Consider the following 27,380-nt stretch of genomic DNA (forward strand, 5'->3'; position numbering starts at 1 on the left):
TATGTTTGTTCTTTAAATGCATTTTCTGTAATGTTTTAAACTATTTAATGTCCTGCTTTTATTTTTTGTTTTTAATTATCTCAAACACAATTTTAATGTTCCTTTAATGTTTTTATTTTAATGTATTTTCAAGTTCTGTAAAGCACCTTGAATTGCCTTGTGTATGAATGGTTCTACATAAATAAAATTGCCTTGCCTTGCCTTACATCTTTAAACCATCACTCATGCAACAGAAAGACACACATGTCTCTGCAGGTGCTGATGAAGCTCCTGAGAAAACAGCAACACAAGCAGAACACGTCCATAATCTTTCCAGTGAAAAATCCACACATACATGTAGCAGACCATCATAGCATTTATGTAAAATACACACAATCAACACAGACTCATCTCTGCAGCACTGCAGTACGCTATCACACATTTTTCTTTCAAAAGTTTGTAGCCTTTGCAATTTGGATATTGCACTTGGCCAAATTGCAATTTTGGTAATATCTCAATTCATTGTCCCCATGAGTTAGAGCAGGGCTGTGTATTGGCAAGAATCTGGCGATACTCTACACATCATAATACAGCAGTTACTGCAGCAGTATTGTGATATTGTGAGCAAGGTGATATATTGCTATTTCTCTAATTTTAGGAAAAATGTATAAGGAACACACAATTACATCTGACTTTTTTTGTTTTTTTACTTTTTTATGCAATCAGAACAGTGAAAATAGATAACAACACTACTATCTTACAGTCAGGGGTTTAAAAACACAAAATGAGCCAGTGACACTAAACATATGTATCACAACATCACCATACACTGTTTCTGAGTATTAATAAAATATCTTAAAACATAATATTGTGATACTTAAATATATCAATATTTTTGTTACACCTTCAGAGTAAAGTCTCCACTGAGAACAAGAACAAACAACACACACTCACAGGTGGTTCTGCAGGATCTTGCAGTCTGGATGAATAGGTAACATGTGGCCAACTTCAATCACACTTGAAATGCTCAAGCACCAGAAAATCTGGTTTTACACAATATAGGCTAACAAATGTCATGATCGGATTCACACTGACCTGCAGTTTGGCCCAAAGAGTTTGAGAAGCCCAGTTTTAGAGCTTCCTTTACTTAACTCTCTACCCAAAATGTTTTTAGATGAGCAGAGGCTTTAGGCCAGGAGTCTGCAACCTTTACAATCAAAAAATACATTTTTTTTTACTTAGCATCCCACCAAAATTTAGGGGGAAAGTTACAAAGCCATAGGCTCCATATTTTTACCATTGGAGAATGAAAGAATCACTTTACACTGTAAAAAAATAAAAATAAAAAAATAGCTGAAACAACTCAAAAATTCTAGGCAACATACTGCAATAGATTTTTGAGGTTTGGGCCTGACTCAAACTTTTTGACTTCTGAAAAAAAATTGCTCACAGTGAGCTGTGCCTGAAAATTAGAAGGTTTTAATTGAAAATATAAAATTGGCAGAGTTTACTCAGACCTTATTGAAAACAAGAGCAAATGAAGAAGACAAACTGGAACTACAGACAAAGCATCTATTTATTCAAATTTTTTTTACCAACTTCCTCCAAATAACTGTGAAGAATCGGCACAACATACATAAATTTTAAAGCTACTATTATTGCTGTTTGTCTGTTTCTGCTTCTATTTATGTTTTATATTTTTATGTCTATATTTTTCTGATATAGGAAGAGAAGCCATTCGCAATGTCATTGTATCTGAGTATAATGACAATAATGATCTTTCAGAAAAGGCAAAATATGAAAAGAAATATTTGCATTTGCACTGCATTCTTCAGGCACAGCAGAAACATCCTGAGCAGACCAATCAGATTGTGAAAATCCCCAGCTGAGACTGTCCTACGAGTCCCTCAGCTGCTTTTACTTAAAGCCATCTTAAGTGCCTGGTGGTAATTGCACTATTCATCTCCACCATTCAGTAATTACACTCAACAGTGTTTGTTATTGGAAGGAAAAGGATGGTGACTGAGTGTGTTACAGCAGGAGGAGCTTTGACGATGGGGCACAGAATCCCAGCACATTGCAACACATCATTACAACAGCATCCTAAACGTGTGCAGTGAGACGAGAGAGATGGAAACAGAGTGAAGGGAGGGCAGAGAGGACTGCTCTACACACAGTCATTATGTCACACCTTGACTCCAGCAGGCACGTCACACCCCCAACACAGTTTTGATCCATGCGGCTTCATGCTCCAGCAGAGATTCAGAAGCATTTTGCCCGCCGAATTTTTTGACTTCCTCAGATTTAGGTGATTTGGTCATTTTTCCTTGATGATCATCAGCTTGCAAGGGGACTTTTATTTTGAAAACTGACCAGATTCTTTATGCCAGTCCTATGCTATGTTCGATCTTCTCTGTGCAGCTTGACACGGCATCCATCCAAAAAAAGGCTTGATGTTACTGGCTGCAGCACTTCTGGTGGAATCACAAGCACTCTGTAGAATGGCCACAATCAGGTCCAGTGGCCAAGGGGCAGCCAGAACACAACACAGCTGTGTCCAGTGGAATCAGCAGTTAGGAGCCTCACAGCTCTGGATTTATTATCTGAGTGTGTCCTGCTCAGTCAGATGATCACTACAGTAGTTAAAATGATGTCATCAATGGGTGCACAACAACACTGTAAAACCAAAGGCTCACATTAATTAATTGTAGTGAGTAGCAAAAACTTTAACTTTTAAGTTTAAGCTTTACAAAACACAAAATAATTGTATTTTATCCTTAAAGTGAAGTTTTGAATCAAACTCTAAAACCTTTGAGAAAGTTTTGAAAATCAAAGTTTTGCCATCTTTTGTTGAGTTAACTTTGAATCTAGTGAGTTCTAGAAAACACCCCAAAAAATGGATTTTAAAAATTGTTCACAGTGAAGCATGAACTTGATTTATTTTTATTTGGATGCTTGAAATCTAAATTTAAATTTGTCTCAACAAAACATTATTAACCGGTAAAACTGAAAGCTTATTAGTTTCAATCCAGCATGTACTGAATTTGAGTCATAGTTTCCTGACCGCTTCATTTTTTCTAACTGAAAGAAAGCTACCTGGTTGAGGGTTGTTGGGTATCTGTGTCTCAGATGAGTCACGTGGTCTCTCTGATCAAAACTGAAACTAAAGATAGGTATCCAGTTTAACTGTAAGGCATGTTTGACATGAATTTAATATTAATGGCTCAGCATTGATCCTGGTTTGACTGTGGCTACTGGCAGTGCAGCAGGAGTTTGGCAGCTAATACAGCCCATTATTAGTAGTTTTAAAAATGTTTAACTGCATTGGGCAGCGTCCATCAGCAGATGGAGTTTGCTCAGTTGTCATGGAGATCACTCAGGTGTCATCAGATCTCCTGAGGATGGAAATTCAGTCACATAAATAACAGGTGGAGAAAGATGAAGGAGAACATTCATGTCAAACACCAGGGACCATGTTTTAATAGAAGCGGGGCTTACAGTTCCCATTAAGCCAAAATTGAAGTGAAATTAAAGTGTTTTTTTTTTTAAATCACACACAGTATGTATTGTATTTTTGATGCTAGTTTTGCCACTTGTTTTACCACAATACAACTTCTGTCAGACCAAGTGTGACCTCTGTGTGTGATGTCTTCTTAATAAATCTCTTGGAGCTGTTTCTTTGGTTGGTAACAGTCAGATTTATTCCATTTATCTGCAGTTAAGACAAAGGATGATAGAGCATAATCATCACTGCTTGTGGACAACAGCGCATGCTCTCTCTCTCTCTCTCAGTGCAAAATCATCTGTCACTTTTAGGATTATTGCTTAAAAATATACATACAATTTACAATAGATCTCATTACTGGACTGTTACTTTCTTTTCTTTTAAACACAAATAAATTCAACATTCTCTTAAAAAAAACATTACTAAATTTCCTGAAATATATATAACAACAATATAAAACAATTTGGGACACACGTACCTGCAGTTAAGACAAGGGATGACAGAGCATAATCATCACTGCTTGTGGACAACGGCGCATGCTCTCTCTCTGGAAAGACGGCATATGTTACTTTAAGCTAGCGGTATTTTTACTCGGAATAAAACACATAAAAACTCGTAGCTGACTCAACAAAGATTTTACACAATTAAAATTAAACATCTAATATTAAATGGAACACAGTCAGCTTTAAGTTTGAAGTGCTTTTACACGTTTTATCATCGTTTTGTCCACAGACATTCACAGATACATTACCTCAGTGCAAATCATCCGTTACTTTGAGGATTACCCATAATCCTTTGCTACTATTATTAACTGCAGGTACGGAAGAAAAACAGCAGATGGCACTGTGTTTCCATTTAGCGGAATTTAAACATTACATTTAACATGAACCTTATTTAACTATGTTACACAAGCACGAGTACAAGTACTTACATTTGGGTACTTAGTCACCACTACCGAGTACCAAGTATTTAATAATACCATTACAGCTATTTCAGTGACTTTATAAACATATTTTATTTTCATCAGATGTTCCTCACTTTCTAACTGTAACAAACTGTTGCTGTTTCTGATTCTAGTGTAACTATAGTTACTGTACACATTACATTTTTGGATTATTTGTATTAAGTAGGTGCTAATTTTGTGTTCCTTATGAAGCTGTGCAGTTTACTGTGTAAATGATATATTTCAGTAGGAATAATTCCACAAGCTTATTATTGAAGTTTACTGTTACATACAATAATTATTTCATCATCATTTACAGCATTTGAACCGTGATTATAATTATTATTTACATGTGTAATATTTACGTTGCTTCTTTGCCTCCTCTTGGCCTTTGAGCTAATTAGTTCCTACCTGCCAGTGTTTAGGAGGGACAGGTATAAGTGTAACATTAGTGTTGACCCTGTTGTGAAGTCAGGTGACCTGTCCTGTCATGTCAGTTTTGGTGAAGATTAACAGGAAAATAAAGATGAGTATAACAAGAGAAGCTGCAGTAGTTTATTACCCACAGCCAGAAGAATGGGAAAACACAAACGGCCAAGAAAAAAGGTCATAGACATGTATCAGCTTCTTCTTTGTTTCTGGATTGATTAATTGATGCATTCAACCAGCTTACCCCCACCGGGACTTGCTGGACAGCGGCTGCGGTCTACAGGTGCACTCTGTGAGTTTGCTTCAGTTTTACATGGAACATTAAACAATTTTACTGACAGCTGCCAAAGACAGATTTATTCACCGATTTTGGTGAAACTAGATCAAATTTTATGGAGAGAGTATTTTCTGTTTTTTCTTTTTCTCTGATGTCCTCAAGCTGTTCACCTATAAAGTTTAATGATGGACAGAGAGCTTTAGTAGCTCACATGTTCCTCAAGTATCTAGCTGTGACTGCTACCATTAGCAGGAGCAGAACTGGGCTCAGCAGCCTCCCAGTGAACAGTCACCAGGAAGAAGACAGCCTATGAGACATCAGGGAATACAGCACAGAGGTTGTTTACAGAGCTTCCTGATGGAAAGACAGCTTTACTTGTAGCTAAATTAAATTAACTCTGTGAGCCGTGACTCAACGCCAGGTTGCCAGGTCCCAAACTTGCAGAGAAAACCACTTTGGTACTGTAGCCTTTTCCTTGCCGTTACACGTGGGCCATGTTCACTGGGAGTGCTCAGTCTGGGAGGAGGCAGTTAGTAGAACTGCTCTGCTTCTGGGCAGGGGATGTATCAAACAGCGCTATTGGCTACCGTAAATATCAATCAAGTCCTTCCTAGCTGCCTGTTAGTGATGGGAAGTTCGGCTCTTTTCAGAGAGCCGGCTCTTTTGGCTCAGCTCCCAAAGAAGAGCCGGCTCTTTCGACTCCTGAACAGCTGTTAATTTAGGATTTTTTGTAGGCCTTTATTTTACCATAACTTTGCAAAAATTAATGGTTTGTGTGTTGAAAACCTTTTCATGTTCAGTGTTTTTATGAGAAGCCTTATAAGTGCCTAATTTTGTGCATTTATTCTGTTACAAAACCATTCTTTTGTTTAATATTTTAATCAAACATTTTAGAGAGAGGGGGGCGCTCAGACAGACAGACAGAGAGGTGGAGTGCCCCCCTCTCTGTTTTCACATAATGGTATGATCTTATATAAATAAAATTTTGCATTGAGCAGAGCTCAGGCTGAGCACTGAGGTAAGCAGCGAAAGGGAAAAAAACTGGGAGCCGGCTCTCACTCGATGCAAGCCGGCTCTTCTGATTCACTGCAAAGCATCGGCTCTCAGAGCCGCATCTTTTGCGCATGACACATCACTACTGCCTGTTTTTCTGGAAACCATAAGGAATAAGCACTCCACTGACTGTTTCATGGAACTTGAATGTTCCCACTTTGGTGAAAAATACAGAATTAGACATAAAGTCTAACTGAAGTTCAATAAAAATTTAAACTGCTGTGTGACAAACTATTCAATAAAGTGAACTCAAACTTCTATTACTTCTATGCTGAAACAAAACTCCCAAAGCAAAATTCCCCACAAACTACACATCACAATACAACAAACATATACCCACTGTCAACAAGATTTTACAAACACATGAGCAAAAGCAGCCTCACATACAGTCACTGGGGCCTTTCCATTTGGCTAATGTGGCCCCTCACTTGTGTCCTCATGTCTGAACTCCTCACAGCCAGGATGTGAGAGAGATTTTATTTTTATTCAATTTTATTCACCAAACAGGACATTCTAAAATAAATTGTAAAATATATGTAAAATATTTATGGAAATTTACACAGATTTATAATATACCAGGCACATGTTGATGGCTGCTCCTTTACTGATGACGGATTTATTTCAGGACATTAAAGAATGTGGCTTAAAAAAATATCAACTGACAAAAAATGTTTATTACTTAAGGGCCAGAATGGATGTAAGGGAGCAATAAAAACAGATTACAGTGCTGTAAAGTAAAATCTTTAGCCTAATTAGTTTGTGAAAGACGTCAGATAGAAAACTTCTGACTCCTTTTCAGGCTGACTTCATCAGAGTTGCCTGCAGGTATAGTGGAGTACACCAGTGATGCTCTGACACTTTTTTTTAATTATATGGATTATTTTTTATTATTTAAACAACACAGGAATCCTAAAGACTTCACATAATTTCTGTATGAATAAGTCAGCTTAAAGGGATAGTTCATCCAAAAATGAAAATTCTGTCATTATCTACCCTCCCTCATGCTGATAGAAGGTCAGGTTTAGCTTTTTAGTTCACAAAACACTGCTGGAGTTTCACAGGAAAACAGCTTCGCAAAAAATCTCCCAAACAGTTTAAGTGAATGGTGACCAGTTTTCAAACATAAAAACACAACAGAATAAAAACATAAAAAGCCTCCATACTGCTCGTCTGGTGTAATCCAAGTCTCCTAAAACCCAAACATGCCAAGCTGACTAAAAAAAGGCATTTACACCATGTTTTTATCCTGAATCGTCACTGTAGATCCTTAGCTTAGAACCACGTTCACGTGCACTGTCTAAACTGGGTGTGTGTGGTGTGACGGTGTGCAAACGACATGTCAGGACTTTAGGAGACTTAGATCACACCAGGTCAGCAGTATGAAGGCATTTTATGCTTTTTCCATTTGAAAGCTGGTCACCATTCACTTCCATTGTTTGATAGATTCTGCAGGGCTGTTTTCCTGTGAAACTTCAGCAGTGTTTTGTGGACTAAAAAACTAAACCATACCTTAAGTTGGCAGGAGGGTGAGTAGATAATGACTGAATTTCATTTTTGGGTGAACTATCCCCTTAAGAATTGAGTAAACGCAAATAAAAAAAGTAGTTGTACAATGTATAAAGTGCATGAATATATTTCATGATGTACACCGCTGAGCAGAGTGAAACAAACAGCCTGATGGGTGACACAGTGACCTCTTCAGATGTCAACGTCCATCCAGACAGTGGGCAGCTGAGACAACAGGACCTCTGCAGGGTTCAGACTGTTGTCCCACAGTGCCTGAATTACTCACAGCTCTGTGACTCCATGGACCTGAGCAGTCCTCTGGACCATCAGTCTATTATCTATAGGTCTATTGTCTATACAGTAGTAGGGGACAGTAAAGATGAGACAAAAATAATGTTCCATGCATTATGCATTATCCATGCATTATATATATATATATATATATATATATATATATATATATATATATATACAATGTCGAGAGTAACATTCTCACACAATCCCACAGCACACCTGGACCTGGCTTATGGCTTAAAGCCTCGGCTCACAGTTTGACAACCACTGCTTTTGTGGCTGTACCTGACTCTGCCAGAAAACCTATTTCACACAAGGTTGTTTGTGAAATGGTCACAGTTTGCTCGGGTTTAAGTAAGCACGTCACATTATGTACATTATGTGATCTCAGTGAAGCAAGTCGCAAAACAAAAGTCACATGACACCATTCACATGATGCATATTATGTTCTGTATCTTTAAACTTTCAAGAACATTTTCGCCTCAAATGTGACATGAACCCTGGTCTGAAAATACTGTGTCATAACTGACCAGTCTAATGTTTGTATAGGTGTGTGTGGCTGCAGGAGTGTGGCTAAGAGTTAACCACACAATGTTTGACAAGCATTTCCCAGCACTGAGAAAAGACCTATCTGTCCCTCCCAATATGCAGTAGAAAATATGTTAAATATGTCCTTTTAAAGCCAATCACAGGCCTGCATACAGCTTTAGAAAAAAGTTCTCATCTGTACACTTGGCTTCATCTGTTTTCATCAACACTGTGCATCAACACCATCCACTGCGGAAGACAGTGAGACACACTTGAAAGCTCCACTTTTAACCATTTTTTATTAAGTCATCAATGTTACAAAAACTCAGTGGTGGAAAGAGTACTAAAAATCTATACTCAAGTACAAATACTGTCACATTACTAATATATTACTCAATTACAAGTAAAAGTACTGATGTCAGAAAACTACTTAGATGAAAGTACAAAGTACTCATCTCAAAAACTACTTAGAATATTCATTACTTTGGTCCCATAGTTTCATGGAAAATAGGTGGTAACAGCCGAGTAATAGTGTTGAAATTTCTTAGAAATTACCCCCATATTTCATGGGTAATTATGTGATAATTAGCAAGTACCCTTTTCATGTAGTGAGTGGGACTTTATCAATGGAAGACAACCTTTTGTTATTTTTATCTCATTTGAAGTTTCAGTTCTCTTTTTCATCAAATGGTTCCACCAACAAAACAATGTTGAATGGCGTGCAGTTACTGACATTTCTAGGCTATAGATGAAATATTCATTTGTTTTTCATCCATATGTCCTGGTTTTCATTGGCCTGTTTGCAATCAGATCACCTGATTGGCGACAAAAATGCAAATGAAAGGTTTGGATATTAATTCAACGTACTCAATTATGATTTTGAAAGTAACTAAGTAGATTACATGGTGTGATGATCACAGGATGTATTAATATTAATGATTAATCAATCATTAACATCCTTATTCTAAACCTGTGCTGCTGCAGCATTTTGTTTCCTTTTTTTGTTTGTATGTCCTGGCTTTTATTAACGCGTCTGTGATTAGATTGGCTACCAAAATGCAGATGAAAAGTTTGTTTACTGGGACGCCCCTATAGCTCAGTTGGTAGGACATGCACACCATGTGTCATGAGTCCTCTGCAGTGGCTGCCGGTTTGATTCCCACCTGTGGCCCATTTGCTGTGTGTCATCCCCTCTCTACCCCCTTTCCTGTCATATCTTTAGCTGTCACTAGGGGGGTCATGATTCTCCAAATCCTCGATTCGATTTGATTTTCGATTTTAGGGTCACGATTCCATTCGATTCTCGATTTTTTTTCTTTTTCTTATAGCACAGAGGCCTATGCCATTTTTAGACTAGTCTGAACAGTTGAACATAAAAAAATAAGTAGTTTGGACTTTTTTGTCCCCTGAGAATGACTTTGTCATTTTTACATTCTTCTTTCAAGTTTCTTTTCTTTAAGAAAGATATGCTGTTATCTTTATCTGGAGAGAGAGATGCTCTTTGTGTTATCAAAATATTAACTATTTACATATTTATGGCCAGACAAGACAACTGTTATTTTTGATTTGTCATTATTGACGTAGTGTGCTGTGACGGTGATGTAACTCTCAGTTGCTCTTGAGGTACAGCCATCTGTTGTTAAGGCAACTAATTCTGCATTGCTCAGACCCCCAAAACTTTTTGTTTAATGTCTTTAATGGAGGGCAACACTTTTGTTGTAAGATGCGACCTGCTGGGCATACTGTAGCGTGGCTCAAGTACGCTAATTAAATGTTTAAACACACATAGCATATCTTACACACTGTAGTGTTCTTGTCGACAACGGAACTCAATGGAAACACAAAATATTTCCACACTGGTGATTAAAGAGAAGCAGAAGCGGCTTCAAGCTCCGGTGCCGCGTCTCCTTTATCTGCACTTGCCATGGTGTCAGAAACTGCAGGTTAGCTAACTAGGGGCGTTGGCTACAATGTGCTGCGTTGTCATGTGCTTGTACCTCTTTCCACACCTCCCTCACCTTGGGGGGCTAGGGGGGTGGTAATCGTCGATACTCTCTTTGATTTCGATGCTCGAGACCATGATGTAATTTCGATTTCGATAAAAAATCGAATCGTGACACCCCTAGCTGTCACTATCACAATAAAGGCAAAGCCCAAAAAAAAATAATCTTTTAAAAAAATTGTTTATTTATTCAAATTATAGTCAGTACTCAACTATGATATTAAAAGTAACTACGTAGATTATAGAGTGCAATAAATGCTTAAGTATGAGTTAAAGTACAGACTTGAAAATGTATTCATAAAAGTACAAATACCCCCCAAAAAACTAATTACAGTAATTTGAGTTTTTGGAATTAACTAAATTAATTTTTGTAAAAAACACTCACTAACTGGCTAACTAGTTAGCTAGCATTTTGTTAACATTACCTAACTTAAGATTTCAACATAGCCTCGCACAGTAAACAGGAAGTTTGACAGATACCAACAGGGGCAGGACTTAGGAAAGGTCAGATCTGTGTTTGCAGCTTCTCAGATGTTTACATTTGCTGCTTTTGTCTGTTTTAATTCATTGATGACACTGATGGACTGCTGGTTAGACAGAACAAGACATCTGAGGTCAAGGACATTAGGACCTTACTTCTAGACTGAATAATTGATCAAAAATTAGTCACGAGATTAAATCAGGAATCAATAATAAATCATTTGAAGTGGCAGCCCTAATCTGTATTAATGAAAGCCTGGTCAGTGAAGGAACCCTCCAGCTGAGCTCCTCTGTCAGTCCACAGTGACATGCCCTTCAGCCAGTGGACGGACCGGTGTTTGCTGGCCAGCAGATTGCTGATCTCAATGAGACAAAAATGGCCTGGCAGAGTGAGCGAGTCTGCCACCACTGCTCTCTCTCTCTCTCTCTCTCTCTCTCTCTCTCTCTCTCTCTCCCTCCCCATGTCATTCTCTCTCCTGCTCTGCCAGTAATCCCTCACTGCTCGAGAAAAACCCACTCTAAATTTAGCAACAGATTTATCATGCAGCAGGAAAAGCTGCAGCAAACCAGACAGCCAGCCAGAGAGAAAGTGAGTCTGCATATATAAGACAGAGAGACATGGAGACAGACGAGAAGAGAGAGAGGTGGCTGGCGGTGTCGACAGACACGGAATGTCTATCAAAAGGGCTGTTCAGGACCAATCAGACGGCTCAGGTCTGAGTGGCAGCCAAGAGTGCAATCCAGTGCAGAGCCAGACAGCAGCAGTAACACTTTCAGAGACCGAGACAGACAGAGACAGACAGAGACAGACAGTGCAGAGAGAGAAAAAGAGAAGCAGTGAGTGAGAGGTGAGGAATTCTGGAGAGACAGCTGTAGAGAAGAACCTTAGGAGCAAACCCACAAAGTTTATTTCTCTTTTAACAGGCACAACATCCCAATGCTGACCTACAGTCAGTGGAGGAACAGTTAAAGACAGAGGTGGGAGCTGATCACACAGCAGGCACAACATCTCCTCTCCCATCTTTGATTGGTTAGTGTCTGCTAACACAGAGGAAAGTCAGTCATCTTTAAAAATCCACAGCTGCCTATGATGAATCCCACCATTGGCTTCCTGTTAATGAACTGGTTTTATGGTACAACCACCATTCCAAAAATGTTGTGATGTTGTGTAAAATGTAAATAAAAATAGAATGTAATGGTTTGCAAATTATTTTTGACTTAGGTTCAACTGAATACAAAATTAAGATAAGATAATGATAATGTTCAAACTGAATAACTTCATTGTTTTTGTGAATTTACACTCAATCTAAATTTGATGCCTGCAACATGTTTCAAAAAAGTTGTGACAGGGGCAACAAAAGACTGGGAAAGTTGTGGAACACCTGTTTGGAACATTCCACAGGTGACAGTACCATGATTGGGTATTGAAGGGGCGTCCTCAATAGGCTCAGTCATTCACAAGCATGGATGGGTTGATGTTCACCATGTTGTGAAAAACTACAAATAGTGTAACAGTTAAAGAACAATATTTCTCAACACAAACTGCAGGAATTTAGAGATTTCACCATCTACAATCCATAATATCATGAAAAGACTCAGAGAATCCAGAGAAATCTCTGCATGTAAGGAGCAAGACTGAAAACTAACACTGAATGTCTGTGACCTTTGACCCCTCAGGCAGCGCTGCATTAAAAACTGCATTAAAAACCCACATCATTGTATAAAGGATACTACATGGGCTCAGGAACACTTTGGAAAACCGTTGTCAGTAAACACAGTTTGTCTCTGCATCTACAAATGTAAGTTAAGACTCTACCATGCAAAGAGAAAGGCATATATCAACAACATCCAGAAACACTGCAGACTTCTCTGGACCTGAGCTCATCTGAGATGGACTGACACAAAGTGGAAAAGTGTGCTGTGGTCTGACAAGTCCACATTTCAGACTGTTTTCACTAATCATGGACGTCGTGTCCTCTGGACTAAAGAGGAAAAGGACCATCCAGTGCTAACTTCACAAGACCACATCTGTGATGGTGTTGGATGTCTGTTTTTGATGGATGCCATGTCAGTCTGCACTGGGTAGATCGATCAGGCAGGAAATCAGACACAGAAAAAGAAGAGAGCATCCTTTCAATTTTCAAAATAAAAGACCCATTGCAGACTGGGGATCATAAGGACAGACAGGAAAGAAACTATGTAACTTGATTAGTCAAAAAAAAGCAAGGACACAAAATCTACAAAACCTGCACAAGTAAATATAGTGAGATGGGCAAAATAGCCCGCTGCTGAAGTGCTTCTGAAACGCTGCTGGTGGAGGCATGTAACCATGTACAGGACAGATCAGACCTGCCTGCCTGCAGTCCAGACCTGTCTCCAATAGAAAATGCGTGGTGCATTATGATGCACAAAATATGACAACTGAGACCTTGGACTGTTGAGCAGCTGAAGTCGTAGATCAAGCAAGAATTGAGAAAGAATTTTAGTTTGAAAACATGAAAAAAATAGTGTCCTCGGGTCTGAAATGCTTATTAATGTTGCTTATTTATTTCAATTTGTTTTCATTGATTTTTAAGTAGGATAGGGAAAGATATATAAATAAACCGAATAAAATTTAAAAACAACAGAAAAAGGTAACAAAGGAGCACCAGTGTATAGGTGCTGTACATTAAACCAGAATCCTACACAACTTAGATACTGTGCATATGAATGACTTTATATTTGTTTTGTCAATAAGATAAACAAATGGGAGCAAAGTAGGTAGCAGAGATGAAAGGAAAGAGCAGAAAGATGGTGAGGGGAAAAAGTAGGGTAGAGATGTGGGGGACCCTGAAATGTACATCTGATTTTTTTTTTTTTTCAAGTTTGAGAAATGACATTACCTCATGGATCCAGCGCGGGTGAGATGGAGGGGTGAGAGAACAAAGTACTGTTAAAAGAAAATGTGATGTATCATAGTGGTAAACATGCTCCTGTCCCAGTTTCTTTGAAACATGTTGCAGGCATCAAATTCAGAATAAGTTTATAACAAAAAGAAAACAGTTAATCAGTTTGAACATTAACTATCACATCTCCATACTGTGTTTGATGAATGTGTGTGTGACATGTAGTGTAAAGTGTTTTTAGTGGTTACATCAGCTACTTTTGGAATATTCACATCTCAGTCATTTCATTTTTGACAGTATAATAAATGCTGTTTGTAACAATAATATGACTTATAGACCTACTTCTATGGCTGCACCTAAACAATGAATCTATTGATTATTTTTTCGATTAAGCAATTAATCTAGCAATTAATTTATCTATCATTTAAATTATTATTTTTGTTAATATTAAATTATTTAACAATTAATTTTCCTAACTTAGGTCAGGTAGAAGTGAGAGACTTCACCTAGTTTTGAATAGAAAAAGATTTTTTTTACAGACAATATGTATTGTTTAACATATTCAACATATCATCTACTGCCTTGTTTCTCAAACTTCTTACATTGTGTCCCACCACAGAAAATATTGAGCTCTTCAAGTACCACCTTTGTTTTGCATCGTTTGGTGTCAGCAGGTGCTGTGGCGTAGCCATTAGCTATTGGCGTTTCTTTAGTAGCCAATGTGCTGGTTCACTGTTGTCCATTTTAACATAATTGCTCGAAATAGTCTTCTCCTAATCTGCACCTCTCTTTGCTAAAGTTCCCAGTTGGAGCCAGGGTTGCAGTGTTTTTCAATTTTCATTCTTTTTATTTTTCCCTCACTCACTATTTTGCCATCATGGTTTAGCTTGTTAACTTATGTTGGATGATGTATGCATGTGACACACATGATCATACTATGTAGCAGGCTGATACTGAAATAAAAATGCCAGGATATACCAGAAAGACTAATCATTAAATTACATTTCAGGGATCTCAAATGTATGTTATGATAAATTTATGCTACATTCATTTGAAATGTTGTGGTATATTGATAGTATTATATGTTTTTAAGTAAATGTATTTTTTTCCTCCATGTACCATTAGAGACAGCTTGGGTACCACCAGTGGTACTCTTACCACAGTTTGAGAAACTAGTATCTACTGTATGTGATTATGGGTTCAGTGAAAACAAACTGTTTAGTGTGGACCTCCCCTTTGAAGTTCATGTATTTCCATGTAGTGTATTCACATTGTGTAATACAATATGGTTACAATGATCAAACTAGAGTTGGAACATGAGTTTCATGTTCTTTCTCCACACTATCAGAGGCTGTGATGTGAACGCTTCATTTCTCGCTTGCCTTCTCACAGCTAATAAGAGTCCACCACCAGCGAGCATCCTGTCAAATGATCCACACCTGCAGCCTCCTGGCTTCTATATCCCCCTCATCCAGGAGGCCTTTATACCAGCCTGTCTGCTCGCTCTGTTTGAACAGCAGATGAGTGTGTGTGTGTGGGTGAAACAAGCACTGGGGGCAGAGGCTACATCTTCTCCCATGCAGAAAGAAAGAGACACCAGAAGCAGAGGTTTCCACAGCTCTGTCTTTGTTTGAGCCCCGTTTGTTCAACTGCTCTCCTCATTAATGTCACTCAATAAGAGGGTGCTGGTGGGATTACTGCAGCACTGGTGCCTGTGCAGTGCTGCTGGGTGCTGCTCCACAGTGGAAACCACAGTGTGACCTTGCAGCAGCACTGGGATCAGTGAAGCAGTGAAGCAGGACACGTCTATGGAAAGCTATACAGGCCTGTGGACGACCACTTGTACTCAGCTTCATCAAGAACCAAGAACAAAATAGGAGCCAGACCAGTCAGTAGTAGAGCAGCAGAGTTATTCAAGTCATTAGCATGGAAGCAGTTTACACTGTTAGCTGGTTTAATACTCCACTGATCTTCATCTGGATCAGTTACAGGCAGCTATGAGCCAAAGTCACATCAGCATTTCAAAAAGGAGTCAAGCCATGTTGAGGTGAGCTACCACAAGTACATCAGTCCTCACTTAAAGCGGCTTCATGTATAACAACTGTTCAAGATGGAGTCACAAAACTTTCCAGGTGCAAAGTTGAGATTAAAATGAAGGCTGAGTTTGAAGTAGGGCTGCATAATTAATTAAAATTGCAATAAAATCACAAAAAGTGCAATATCCAAATCACAAAACCTGAACCAAATCACAATTTTTTTGAAAAAGGAAAAATGCATGAGAAGGCAGCATTATAATGATGTACTGCAGTGCTGCAGAGATGAAAGAAAACAAGTTTGTTTGGTTCACACCTCAATAAATGTGACATCATCATGATTTCATCATGTTTTTTTCAGTGAATGTAAAAATTGTAATGCAAAACTGATCATTTCCACTAATCATATTGCAATTGCAAATTCAGTCAAAATAATTGCAATGTGATTTTTTTTGCCAATTCATGCAGCCCTAGTTGGAGGATGGATGAGGTTCAACCCATGAGTACTGAGTTCTCAGCAATAATGTAGTAGTTACAGTACTCATGGGTCAACAGGGTGGACAGGCATTATGGCTGGTGTGTCTCTAGTTACAGTCTTATTATCTATTATGAAGTGTGACTTGAAGACACAGTGACACACAAGCATTGAAAGCTGTAAATGAGAAAATTATTCTGTTACAAGTATTCTTAAACTTTTTTTTGCCATCCAAGTGTGAGAATAAAGTTTTTCATGTTTTTTGTGGGCACACAGGATCAGAGGGAGCTGATCTTTAAAAGCAAATAACCAAATAACACATTTAGGAGTCATTTTAGCTGCTGGTCTCTTCTGCAAACACATAATGGCATTACTGGAATTAACTTTTCCCATCTCAGAAATAAAATTTCCCAAATCAGAAACCTCCTTGGGATGTACCGATGCACCAATTTGCTGGATCAGTATCAGGACCAATATTGACCTGTTCCACATTAAGTACAGTTTCTCCAACAATGTCATTACAAAATTCAGTGTTTCAGTTATTAGATACATTTACTAACTAATAATGGGCTAGACCACAGCATCGCTGACCTCATGTTAACTTACTTAAGAAGTGGAACTCAGCACTCAGAAACTTTATGGGTCTTCCTGCTAAAACTACTCACAACCTGCCGCCAATTCAGAACCCAACTGCCTGAGTATACTCACCCAAATCATCCAAACCCCCACTGACTACCTGCTACTTCCAGAATTATTTGTTCTTTTGCAACTTTTATTTTGTTTTTTTGTTTTTTTTAATACATTTTATAAGGAGGGAATCCCTCTCTTCTGTCATCACTTAAAAGTTTTAAATGTATAAGAGGTTAAATATTCACTTTGAATATCCATTTAAAATTGTCACATTTAAAATGAAAAATCACTGATATTAAATGAACACTCATGCAACTTGTATACCAATAGAAGTGGCGTGATCTTGACATCAGCTCCTAGTGTTGTCCTCATACTGGAATTTCTGTTTTCAATACAATACCTTGAAAAATCTCAATATTCAATGCCATGTTTAACACAGGGAAAACTTGACTCACACTGAGGACATAAAATTTTAGATTTTTATTACACGATAAATATAACAAGGCTAAAACATGACCCAGAGCAAATGAAATGAGTGAGGAGAGGAAGACAGCACTGTGAGTAAGTGAGAGAAGGTGGGACGATGTGGGCATGGCGAGAAAGTGCAGCTGGTATCAGAGTATCAATACTGCAAAAAAGACTAATAATCACTGTCTGATAGCAATGACCAATCTGTCATGAAAACCCACTTATGATCTCACTAAGATGTTGCAGAATGATGTGGATAAGACAGAGCCCAAATCAGCAATGTGAATGTCTAATTGAACAAAACAGGACTGTATAATATGAGTGATGGCATGTCTGTGAAATGACAATAATAATTCTAAATGATGTGTGAGGCTTAGTCTAAGGCAGCTCATTCTAAGCCATGCACCCCCATATACATCCCAAGCAGGCTGACACACCCCCAATAACCCACACCTTAATAAAAAAGCATGTGACACACTATCTGCCAAGTGAAGAACAAAGAGAACAACACATGAGTGAGCTCAGAAACAGATAGTCAGCTAACAGCTGACTGAAGACAGAGGGAGAGAGGATGTGTCAGTCGGTCCACTAACCTGGTAGTAATAATATAACAGAATACCAAAAGACCACCATTACACTGCCTTTGCATATATCCTGCTGTACACCCCCTACAGGCAGCTGGTGCAAACCAATGGGTACATGTGCCCGATTTTGGGAAACCCTGTTCTAAAGTAAAGAAAACATAATAATGCTTATTTCCCAGTGAGTATACACTAAAAAAAATATACATATGAATATTAGGCTATATTCTAGAGATCCCAGATTGCAATTTTCTTTACCATTTCCAATTTTTCTTCTTTCTAAGAATTCTGATTGACAGAATACACAAACATTTTTGTAACTTTTACTGGATGGAAGATCAAACTATATGTTCATAATAAAACACTGACTATTGAATAACTGCCAGGCCTTGTCCTCCTTTCCTCTTTTCTCCCCCTGTCTTTACTAACATTTTCTTCCCCTCTCTACTCTATGTCCTCTCCTCTATAACTGCTAACCTGTGAACAGTATGCTCCTAGCTAACATTAGCATAGAGAGCTAGAAAGTTTATTGTTGTTTGGCAGCACATCAGCTGCACTGTCGAGTTGTAAACCATGCCGACAACATGCTGCATGTGTGGTTGTGATCAGCACCGTTGAGTGTGGTTGTGACGTTACTGTCTGTGTAGCTGTGACCACTGTGCAGCACAAACGTGGAACTTCATCAGATATATGATGCTTAATCACTGGTCATGGCCAGTGAAGCTGAAAACGGTCTGGTTCCAGTCATGAGGTGGTCAATCAGTGCATCACTAGCATATTCAATTTCTTCCTCAAATCAGAAACATGAGTGTTTTCTTTGTTTAAATACAGAGCAGATCCACTGTACATGCAGTAGTCAATGATGTAAAAACATCTTGTGGTCAAGTGAATGGTAACTGCTACATGTACAAGTACTGTGATGGTATGAAAGAGCCATACAATCCTTTGGGCAGGAGGTCAAGGAGGGTAGGTTTGATCAAACAAGACATCAGACAGACAGGAAACTACTGCTGTTTCTTTCTTTTTGTGCCAAGTTCAATATAAACTATTATTTCTGAGTGAAGAGGTTTAGTAGAGTTTTAGTGACAGGGTGAAGTCTGTCATTTCAGCAACTGAAAATGTCAAACAGTTCAGTAATTAACATGAAACATGATACTGATATCAAATCAAGACTGGAAAATTGCACACACAGAGACCTACACACATACACACCTGTGTGTGTGTGTGTTTAAATCATACTTGTTTTCTGCACTAATGAGTTTGCTCTTAAGTAGCAGGTCTAGAAGACAGATGTTTAACCTTCAGCCATCCTGCTCTGTGCACGGCTCTGCAGGCTCTCACCTTCTTCACAGCCGGGCTGTCTGCAGCTCTGCTGTGTAGCTGTGGACGTCCTTGAGTCAATTTCATGTTTATTCAAATTGTGAATGTGAAGGCTTCCCTCCCTCAGCAGCCAGCAAGGCTCACACAGGAGACAAATATCAAACCTTTGTTGAGTTCTGCTGTGTGTGCATGTTGTACTGAATATAAAAGCTTTGGTGTTTCCAGACTTCCACACTGTCACAACAGACACTAACAATGCTGCTCAGACTGCCAGCTTTGACTTAAACAAGTCTATTTCAAGCAGACAATGAAACAACAGCATGTAGCAGAAACATGTCTCTTGTTGGTAGTCAATTCCAAAGTAACATCCCATCTTAAATGGAACAAAAACATTCAGTTTAATCGCACAAAATAACAAAAGTGAATCACTGGATGTGTCTTTAAAGTACAGATGCATCTAATCAAACTGTGTCACATCTTTACAGTTCCCCATGTTTCAGCTCAAGGAAATGAAAGCCACTCTTCATCTTCTGTTTGTCTATTTTATGTGTTTTCTTTCTTTTATTATTTTTTTATTAACCATTATACATTTCTAGAAATGGATGAGCTACAACCAAAACTCCAGACCAGCTCATTCTGACAGCCATAACAGCTTAGAGCAACATTATGTAACTATTTCACCTCAAAATAACAGCTGCAAAATCATTTTGATGCTACACTGACTTGTAGTAAGCAGAATGATGCCTCTATCATTCCCACTCTGTGGCCCGTTCTTGCACTGTGTAACTTGGGTTGTGGGGTAAGACAGTGTTTCCTGTAGGACTGTTCACCTGTGTGTGTGTGTGTGTGTGTGTGTGTGTGTGTGTGTGTGTGTGTTTTGTTGGCGTTTTATGGCATGATGGGATTTTATAAATAATATAATAATAAATACAAAATTATTTTATAATGACCCTATTTCAAGAAAGTTATTTCTTATTTCACTGTTTTTATTTTATTTTTCCCCTATATTTTAGTCTTTAGTCACAAACTATTTTAATCTGCTCACCCTACTTTTCTCCTCTTCTCTTCTCTTTTTCTGACACACCTGGTCACCCCTGCTTACTCTTACTGCACACACACACCAAGGCTTGCCCCACCCCCTCTCTCTGTTTCTCCCTGGTTGTGTCTGATCTTAACTTTCTTCATCAGCAGGATGTTTTATAAAGTCACCCTAAAAACACAAGTCACATGAATTTTTTCACCCACGATTACATTTTCACAGCAGCAGCTGAGCTGTGAGGAAGAGGCTCATTGTTAATGATTAAAAGAAACAACCATTCGGAGCCAAAACCATGGCACTCACAAGCTTTTACAAAACAGCTTCGTTGGTAGACGTATACATTAAATAGGAGACTCTCTCCTTGTGTGAGTGTGTGTGTGTGTGTGTGTGTGTGTGTGTGTGTGTGTTACCGTGCAGAGCAGAGTGTGACTGTCACACAGACTGCAGCAGCACGTTACTCAATCATGGATGCCGTCGTTCTCTCGACAGACAATAAAAGATATATATACATAATCCTTTATTTAAGCAGGTTAAATCCTCAATTAGATTGAAAATCTCTTTTTCAAGAGTAACCTGGCCAAGAGGGCAGCTTAAAACATCGTTACAACAACACAAACAGACATACACAACACAGACACACAGAACAAATGAGCCACAGTATCTAACTAAATGGAATACAAGGTCAATTGCAGGTACAATTTCTAAAATGATTTCAGTAAAAAGTTTAGGAACAATCACATCGACCAAGGGAGCTATTTTCTCGATCCTTTAAAAGTGACTTGTTTTCCCCCACAGTGATCAGCTCCACTTATTTCAGATCCTTCTGTAAATTATTCCAGGACGAAGGAACAGCACATTTAAAAGGCTTTTTTGCCGAGTTCTGCTCTGACTCTCAGAGCCAGCATTTGTAGAATATCATGAGTGCGAAGGCCATGTTGATTTTGTTTTCTACATATGGACTGTATGTAGATAGATAAAAAGGAACCAGGCCAACAATAGATTTACATCCATTACAACCAACCAATGAGAGCTTGCAGACATACAAAGATGGCCAGTTAGCAGTGGCATCCAGAGCACAGTGCTATATGTGATTTCCACAGCCAGTAATAAAATGCAAAGCACAATGGTACACTGTCTAACTTCTTTAGGCACTGATCAGGTGTATTCATAAAAAGCAAATCACTGTAATCCAGCAGAGATAGAGAGGTTGCTGCAGTTGGACTAGTCAGTATTCACTGCTTGCTGTCTTGTATTATGCACATGCTTAATGGTTAGCTAATTTAGTGAAGTTGTCAATTCACTAGTTTTTGATCAGAAGTAATCAATAAAGATGTACGTGTATTACAACAGTGGTGTGCAGGTGACTTACACTGAGAAACTATAAGAGTGTCAACCTGCAAAACTGCTTCTTGTATAACATCGCTTTCGTTGCATGATGTCTGCTTACCTTAGGCTGAGCACGTCTAGGAAAGGCAACTTTAGGGTCAATCTGCAAGAGAGAAAGCATAAAATGATAAATCAATCAACAGAGACACAAAGAACACAAAGGTAACCGTGGAAAAATAATAATAATCATACCTTGATTTCAAGTTACAAATAATATTATAATGGATAATATCATATCCAGTCACATTTTTGAAAAGTTCTTCAGCAACAGCCAATGTATTTGCTTTCTCTAATTCTCTGTTATCCATTATTCATGCACTCATTTAAATTGTGTCTTTATAAATAAGGGATTTACAGGAAGTGATGCAGAGACTATACATGAGCAGGGGACAACAGACAGCGAGGTCAGTGTTGTATTACTGGTTTGGGTGAAGTATTGATTTGTTGTTGGCTGCTTTATAGTTTATTTCATATATTATGGTCCCATTAGAGTAAAGCAGACCGTAAAGCAGGGTGGGTTAGCGCTTTAATTGGCCCGACAAAATTCTGTCCAAAATCGTCCCAAACCAACACTGTCTGTTTTTTGGGCTTTCACGCCTTTAATTGACAGGACAGTGGAATTCTGGTCTTTAGGGTGGGGCTGCAGTGTGATTGCTATTTCATTTTCAGTGAGTCCATCCAGTGAAAAACACAGGGCTCAGATCAAACTGTTAAACTAGAAAGTGTTTATCAAACACAATTTACTGACTGTTAAATTGTAGAAAGATGGCAACCAGACAGGCCAACATTATTTCTTGCTGAATGGACAGGCTAAACCAAGCACCGCCCAAGTTGCAGTACATCACCCACCAGCCCCACCTCCTTGTCAGTGTTGCACATGTTCCGAGGGCACAGCCAGGCGTTCTTTATATAAACTGGTTCAACAAAACCTAAATCCCTCATCAAAGATAACAGGCACTAGGGCTGAACAATTAATTGCATTTGCGATAATGATATGATCGCGATATGATAAAACGTGATTTTCTAATCGCAATGTGTGCGATTACAATGTGGCCACTAAAAAAAAGTGGTCACGTGACGCGAGCGAGTGAGAGAGAGAGAGAGAACGGACCACTCAACTGCATCAACTTTTTATGCTGCACCTAAAAAGGAAGATGCTGCACAGCATCAGGTATTGTGCAGAACATGCCATGCTACTGTTGCTACTTCATGGGGCAACACTACAAACCTCTTCCAGCACTTAAAAAAACACCACAAAGCCATTTACGACAGTCCTATGGCTAAATGCCGAGCACCAGTGCGCCACACGCTAAACCCAAGACAGGCATCATTGCCCGACATGTTTGAAAGTGTCAGTCCGTATAAGCGTACTTCTAAATGTCACGGGGAAATCACTCGGGCAACAACCGAGTTCATTGCTAAAGATATGGTGCCTCTTAGCACGGTGCCAAGCCTGGGTTCACAGCATTGATAAATACACTTGATAAACGGTACAGTATACCCTCCTGTACATACTTCAGTCAGACTGCCATACCAGAGATGTACAAAAAGTGCAAAGAGCAAGTCGCCACTGAGCATTTAAAATAATATTTATTTTGCAGAATGTTTAAAAAGTGCATGCTATTAAACAGTGCCTTTTTTCCTTTCAGTGACCTTGTAAGTTAAATACATAGAGCATGTGTCAAACTCAAGGCGATTCAATTATATACGGCCTGCGAGATAATTTCTATTATGAATGGCCCGTCGGTAAGTAGCACTCCCACCACTCATACTACAAATCCCACAATGCACTGCAACAGCTGGCGCGCAACTCCATAAATAAATGCACTAGCAGTCGCGAAGATGCGAGCTTCTGTCAAGACGGAGAGCGTGTGAATATGGACAGATGTGTCAACTTGATATAAAAAACTTCATAATATTAATGTACACTTCTGTGGTGCAAGACTTTTTTTACTCCAAGTCTGATTTGTGTACTTTTAAATACTTAATTGCTGCATTATTGTAAGTCATGATGAAGAGTGCAGACTCTTGTCTCTCCTCTTCATCTCCTCAGTGTGTGTCAGTGTGCAGTTTAACCTTTTCCTAAAATACTGCTGGTTCTGTGGTGTTACATTTTAAATCTGAAGCCTGCAGTGCACCATAGAAGCTACAGTTGACTTTTCTATTGAAGTTCTCAGTGCGTTTTGGCCTTAATGTTAAATTGAGCAGGTCAATATGATCATCTGTACCTGATGGGCTGATGGTTTTGTAATATTATTATATGAGCATATTTTTATGTCAAATGCAGTGCCATTGAGGGTTTGCATGATTAAAGTGTGTGATATCTTGTGTCCAGACAAAAATCAAGCATTTTCAAATGTAACCCCCACCTGGATATGTGAGTTTAAATATTCTGAGCTGAAATATTCTCGTTTTCCTTTGTTATTGTTGAAGAAAAAAAAATATTTTAAATCTTATTTATTTTATTGAGGAAAAAGTTGTTGCAGTCTGGCTGTTCAAATTCATATTTCTGAATAAAACACAGTCAGTTTTAATCCTGTTTGGCCTGCGATCCTTAGATTGAGTTTTAAAACTTTGCCTCTTCTGTGATTAAGTTTGACACCCCTGACATAGAGGCAAAGCCAAAGATTTGTTGCTCTTATGTTTTTGTAATGAGCAGTTAAATAAAAATTTTATTTATTTCGACTCTTGCATCTTACTGTGACATCTTTTAATTGTAACAAAGACACCCACCCAAAATAATTCATGATGTTTTGTTGGGGAAAAAAGAGGATAAAATAAAAATAAAATTAAAACATTGCATATTAAATCACAATCGCAATATTGCAGAAAAAAATCGGCAATTAGATTATTTTCCCAAATCGTTCAGCCCTAACAGGCACCACAGCAGTTATCAACGTGCTTTGTTAAGCATGCGAGCCGCCCACAGGTTGTTATAATAGAGAGGTATGAAGAACATAAAAAAATATTATGGCAAGAGGCAACACTGAAAATAAGACATAAGAGACAAAAACTGGCAGGAAATTACTGATCAACTAAATGAACTCTATTTCTAGTCTCAGAACCGTATCTTAAACTTTAAACTTCATACAGCAGACTCAGTTTGTCGCACAAGGTCTCATAATGAAGGAGACGTGGAGATCACTTTAGATTCTGGCCAAATAAAAGTAAAATTAAAGATATTGATTGAATATTTTCAATGTTAAATAGGACAGAGTAGTCAATTTTCTAATCCGTGTTCTGAGCTGGAATATCAGCAGTGCAAAATGGACTGGGAAGCAAATCAGGATCAAGCTTAAAAACAAAGTGTGTGTAGCTGCTTGTTATTATTTTAGTGTGTGGATGATCTGCTGTCTAAATTTAGTGTTAATATGACCTGAAGCAAACAGGAAACAATGACTCAGCATCAACAAACTGAGTTTCCCATGACAGCATGATGCATACAGTTTGTGCTGCTGTAATCTGGTTGTATTCAGTGAATTTACAAATGTACAGCTCAGCAAATTTGCATATAGAACGTCTTCCCTCAGTTTAGAATCTATGACCCTCATAAAGAACATTATCAGGAAAAGAGTTAGATAAAGAGCAGCGCTTTTACAGATGATTTAATCTGAAACTCTGAACATAACCTGCTCCAGACCAGGTAATGAGTTCAGTATTTCTTCATGACATTGAAAACTTCAACTTCACGTCACTAACCCTTTAATTTCCCCATGTAGTACACCCCTAAGTTGCAAAAAAAAGATGGCTGCTGCCCTAGTGGAAAACTCAAGGCATCAAAATAGAACATCAATAGGTGACGTCATGGTTGGTAGTAACCTGGTTACTGTGAACCTGCATAGACATGAAGCAGATATGTAATAAGACATTTCTCCACTACCCAGTCTAGGGATGCACTGATACCAACACTGGGTATCGGTCCGATACTGTCCTCATATACTAATACTTGTAAAACTACTCTAATACTCCACACCAGATACCACATCATGAAAAGTAGCCAATTAACACAAGCAACCTGATCAAACACCTAAAGATCCAACATGACGCAGAGTTCAAAAAGTTTGCTGTTGTTTATTCTCTGTTCTTTTTCATTATCAGCAAGAGACTTGTTGTCCTCAACATCATCCACTAATGACTGCAGCGGCTTTGGCCACTGTCCATAAAATTCCATGTAAGTCCATGTAAAACTGAAACAACCTCCCAGAGTGCACCTGTAGACCGCAGCCAGCCACTGTCCACTAAGTCCCTGTGGTTGTAGACTGGTTGAATCCCTCAAATAATTAATCTGATGATGAAGAAAATACATTGCTGACACCAGTCTGTAACCCTGTTTTCTTGGTAATAAGCTGCTACAACTTCTCTCTGTGTACTCTTCTTTATTCTCCTGTTAATCTTCACCAAAACAGCCTGACAGCACAGTACACACAACTTCACAGCAGGGTCAACAAAACTATTGCACATATGGCATCACACTCGTACCTGTCCCCCTGTAAACAATGACAGGTAGGACTGAATTAGCTCTTAGACAATGGGGACATGAAGAATAAAGTAAATGTGTCATTAAAGTACTGGTTAAAGTGCTGTAAATGATAATGAAATAATTATATGTAACCGTAAACTTCATTCATGTACACAGTAATCTCCAGCTTAATAAGGAACACAAAATTAGTAAGTAACTTTCCACAAATAACCCAATAATGTAATGTGTATAGCAGAGGTTGCGCTAGACTTTTTTGTTGTCTGTCATTTTGACTGACAGGGTCATAAAAATCCCGTCATAATCTATTTTTACCCGTCACTTTAATTTTTAAAATGATAATAATGACATACTCAGTAGCATTTAATTTTCATTCATATTAATAATATTCAGTCCGAACAAGCTGAACAGAGAATCCACACTGTACCTCTTTTATCAACTCCATCATTGTTATTGGGCTTTTTGAAGAAACTTCAGCTGCTGACACTCAGCTGCCGTGACACTAGGTGCGTTCGAGATCAGCCAGGCCTGAGTAGAATTGATCAGCGGTGATCGCCGCATAGTGCATGCCAGTTAGATTTGTGTCTGACTTGATCCCGACTTGCACTGACGTCATGCACATGTGGGCAGCGATAACCTTACGAGATCGAGGCGGCCGCAGTTTGTAGAGCCAGATGCCGCAGCTGCCCTCCACCAACTGCAAACGCCTGGCTGTCACCTGATTGACAAGCTGACAGGCTCTGATTGGCTCCTAATTTTGACAACAAACACCACGTGTTGTATAAAATAGTAATTTTCTGTGTAATTGTAATATTTAATGCTGGACATATCAGTCAATGAAGTTTTAATCTGTCAGCAAGCAGATATTTTGTGTCTGATAATAATAAAGGTTATATATATATGACTTATCAAAAGAACAGTTTAGTGCTTTACAAGGCAGATAAAAGGACAGATGTTACATGTGTCAAAAGGAGGATCTCTTCTATTTTAACTTCAATCAACGATCAAGAACGCATTTCTTCAGCTATGATCATGATCTGCAGACTACAGGTAACCTACAGGTGATCTAACAGGATGTTCGTGTCTCCTC

The 27,380-nt window shown here is 38.5% G+C and overlaps 1 protein-coding gene across 5 annotated transcripts in view; it reads right to left on the reverse strand.

Annotated features, from left to right (window-relative positions):
- The window catches only part of LOC146327339 (RNA-binding protein Musashi homolog 2-like), a 386,994-nt gene that overhangs the window by 321,716 nt on the left and 37,898 nt on the right, over positions 1-27,380 (reverse strand). For all 5 annotated transcript variants that reach the window (XM_084716755.1, XM_084716754.1, XM_084716753.1 and 2 more), the window contains exon 5: positions 21,875-21,916. In XM_084716755.1, coding sequence (XP_084572881.1) covers positions 21,875-21,916 — 42 coding nt within the window. The remainder of the gene's footprint in view (positions 1-21,874; positions 21,917-27,380) is intronic.

The sequence above is a fragment of the Lutjanus erythropterus genome, chromosome 4 (assembly GCF_056507025.1).
Source record: "Lutjanus erythropterus isolate fLutEry1 chromosome 4, fLutEry1.hap2, whole genome shotgun sequence".
Taxonomy (NCBI): Eukaryota; Metazoa; Chordata; class Actinopteri; order Lutjaniformes; family Lutjanidae; genus Lutjanus; species Lutjanus erythropterus.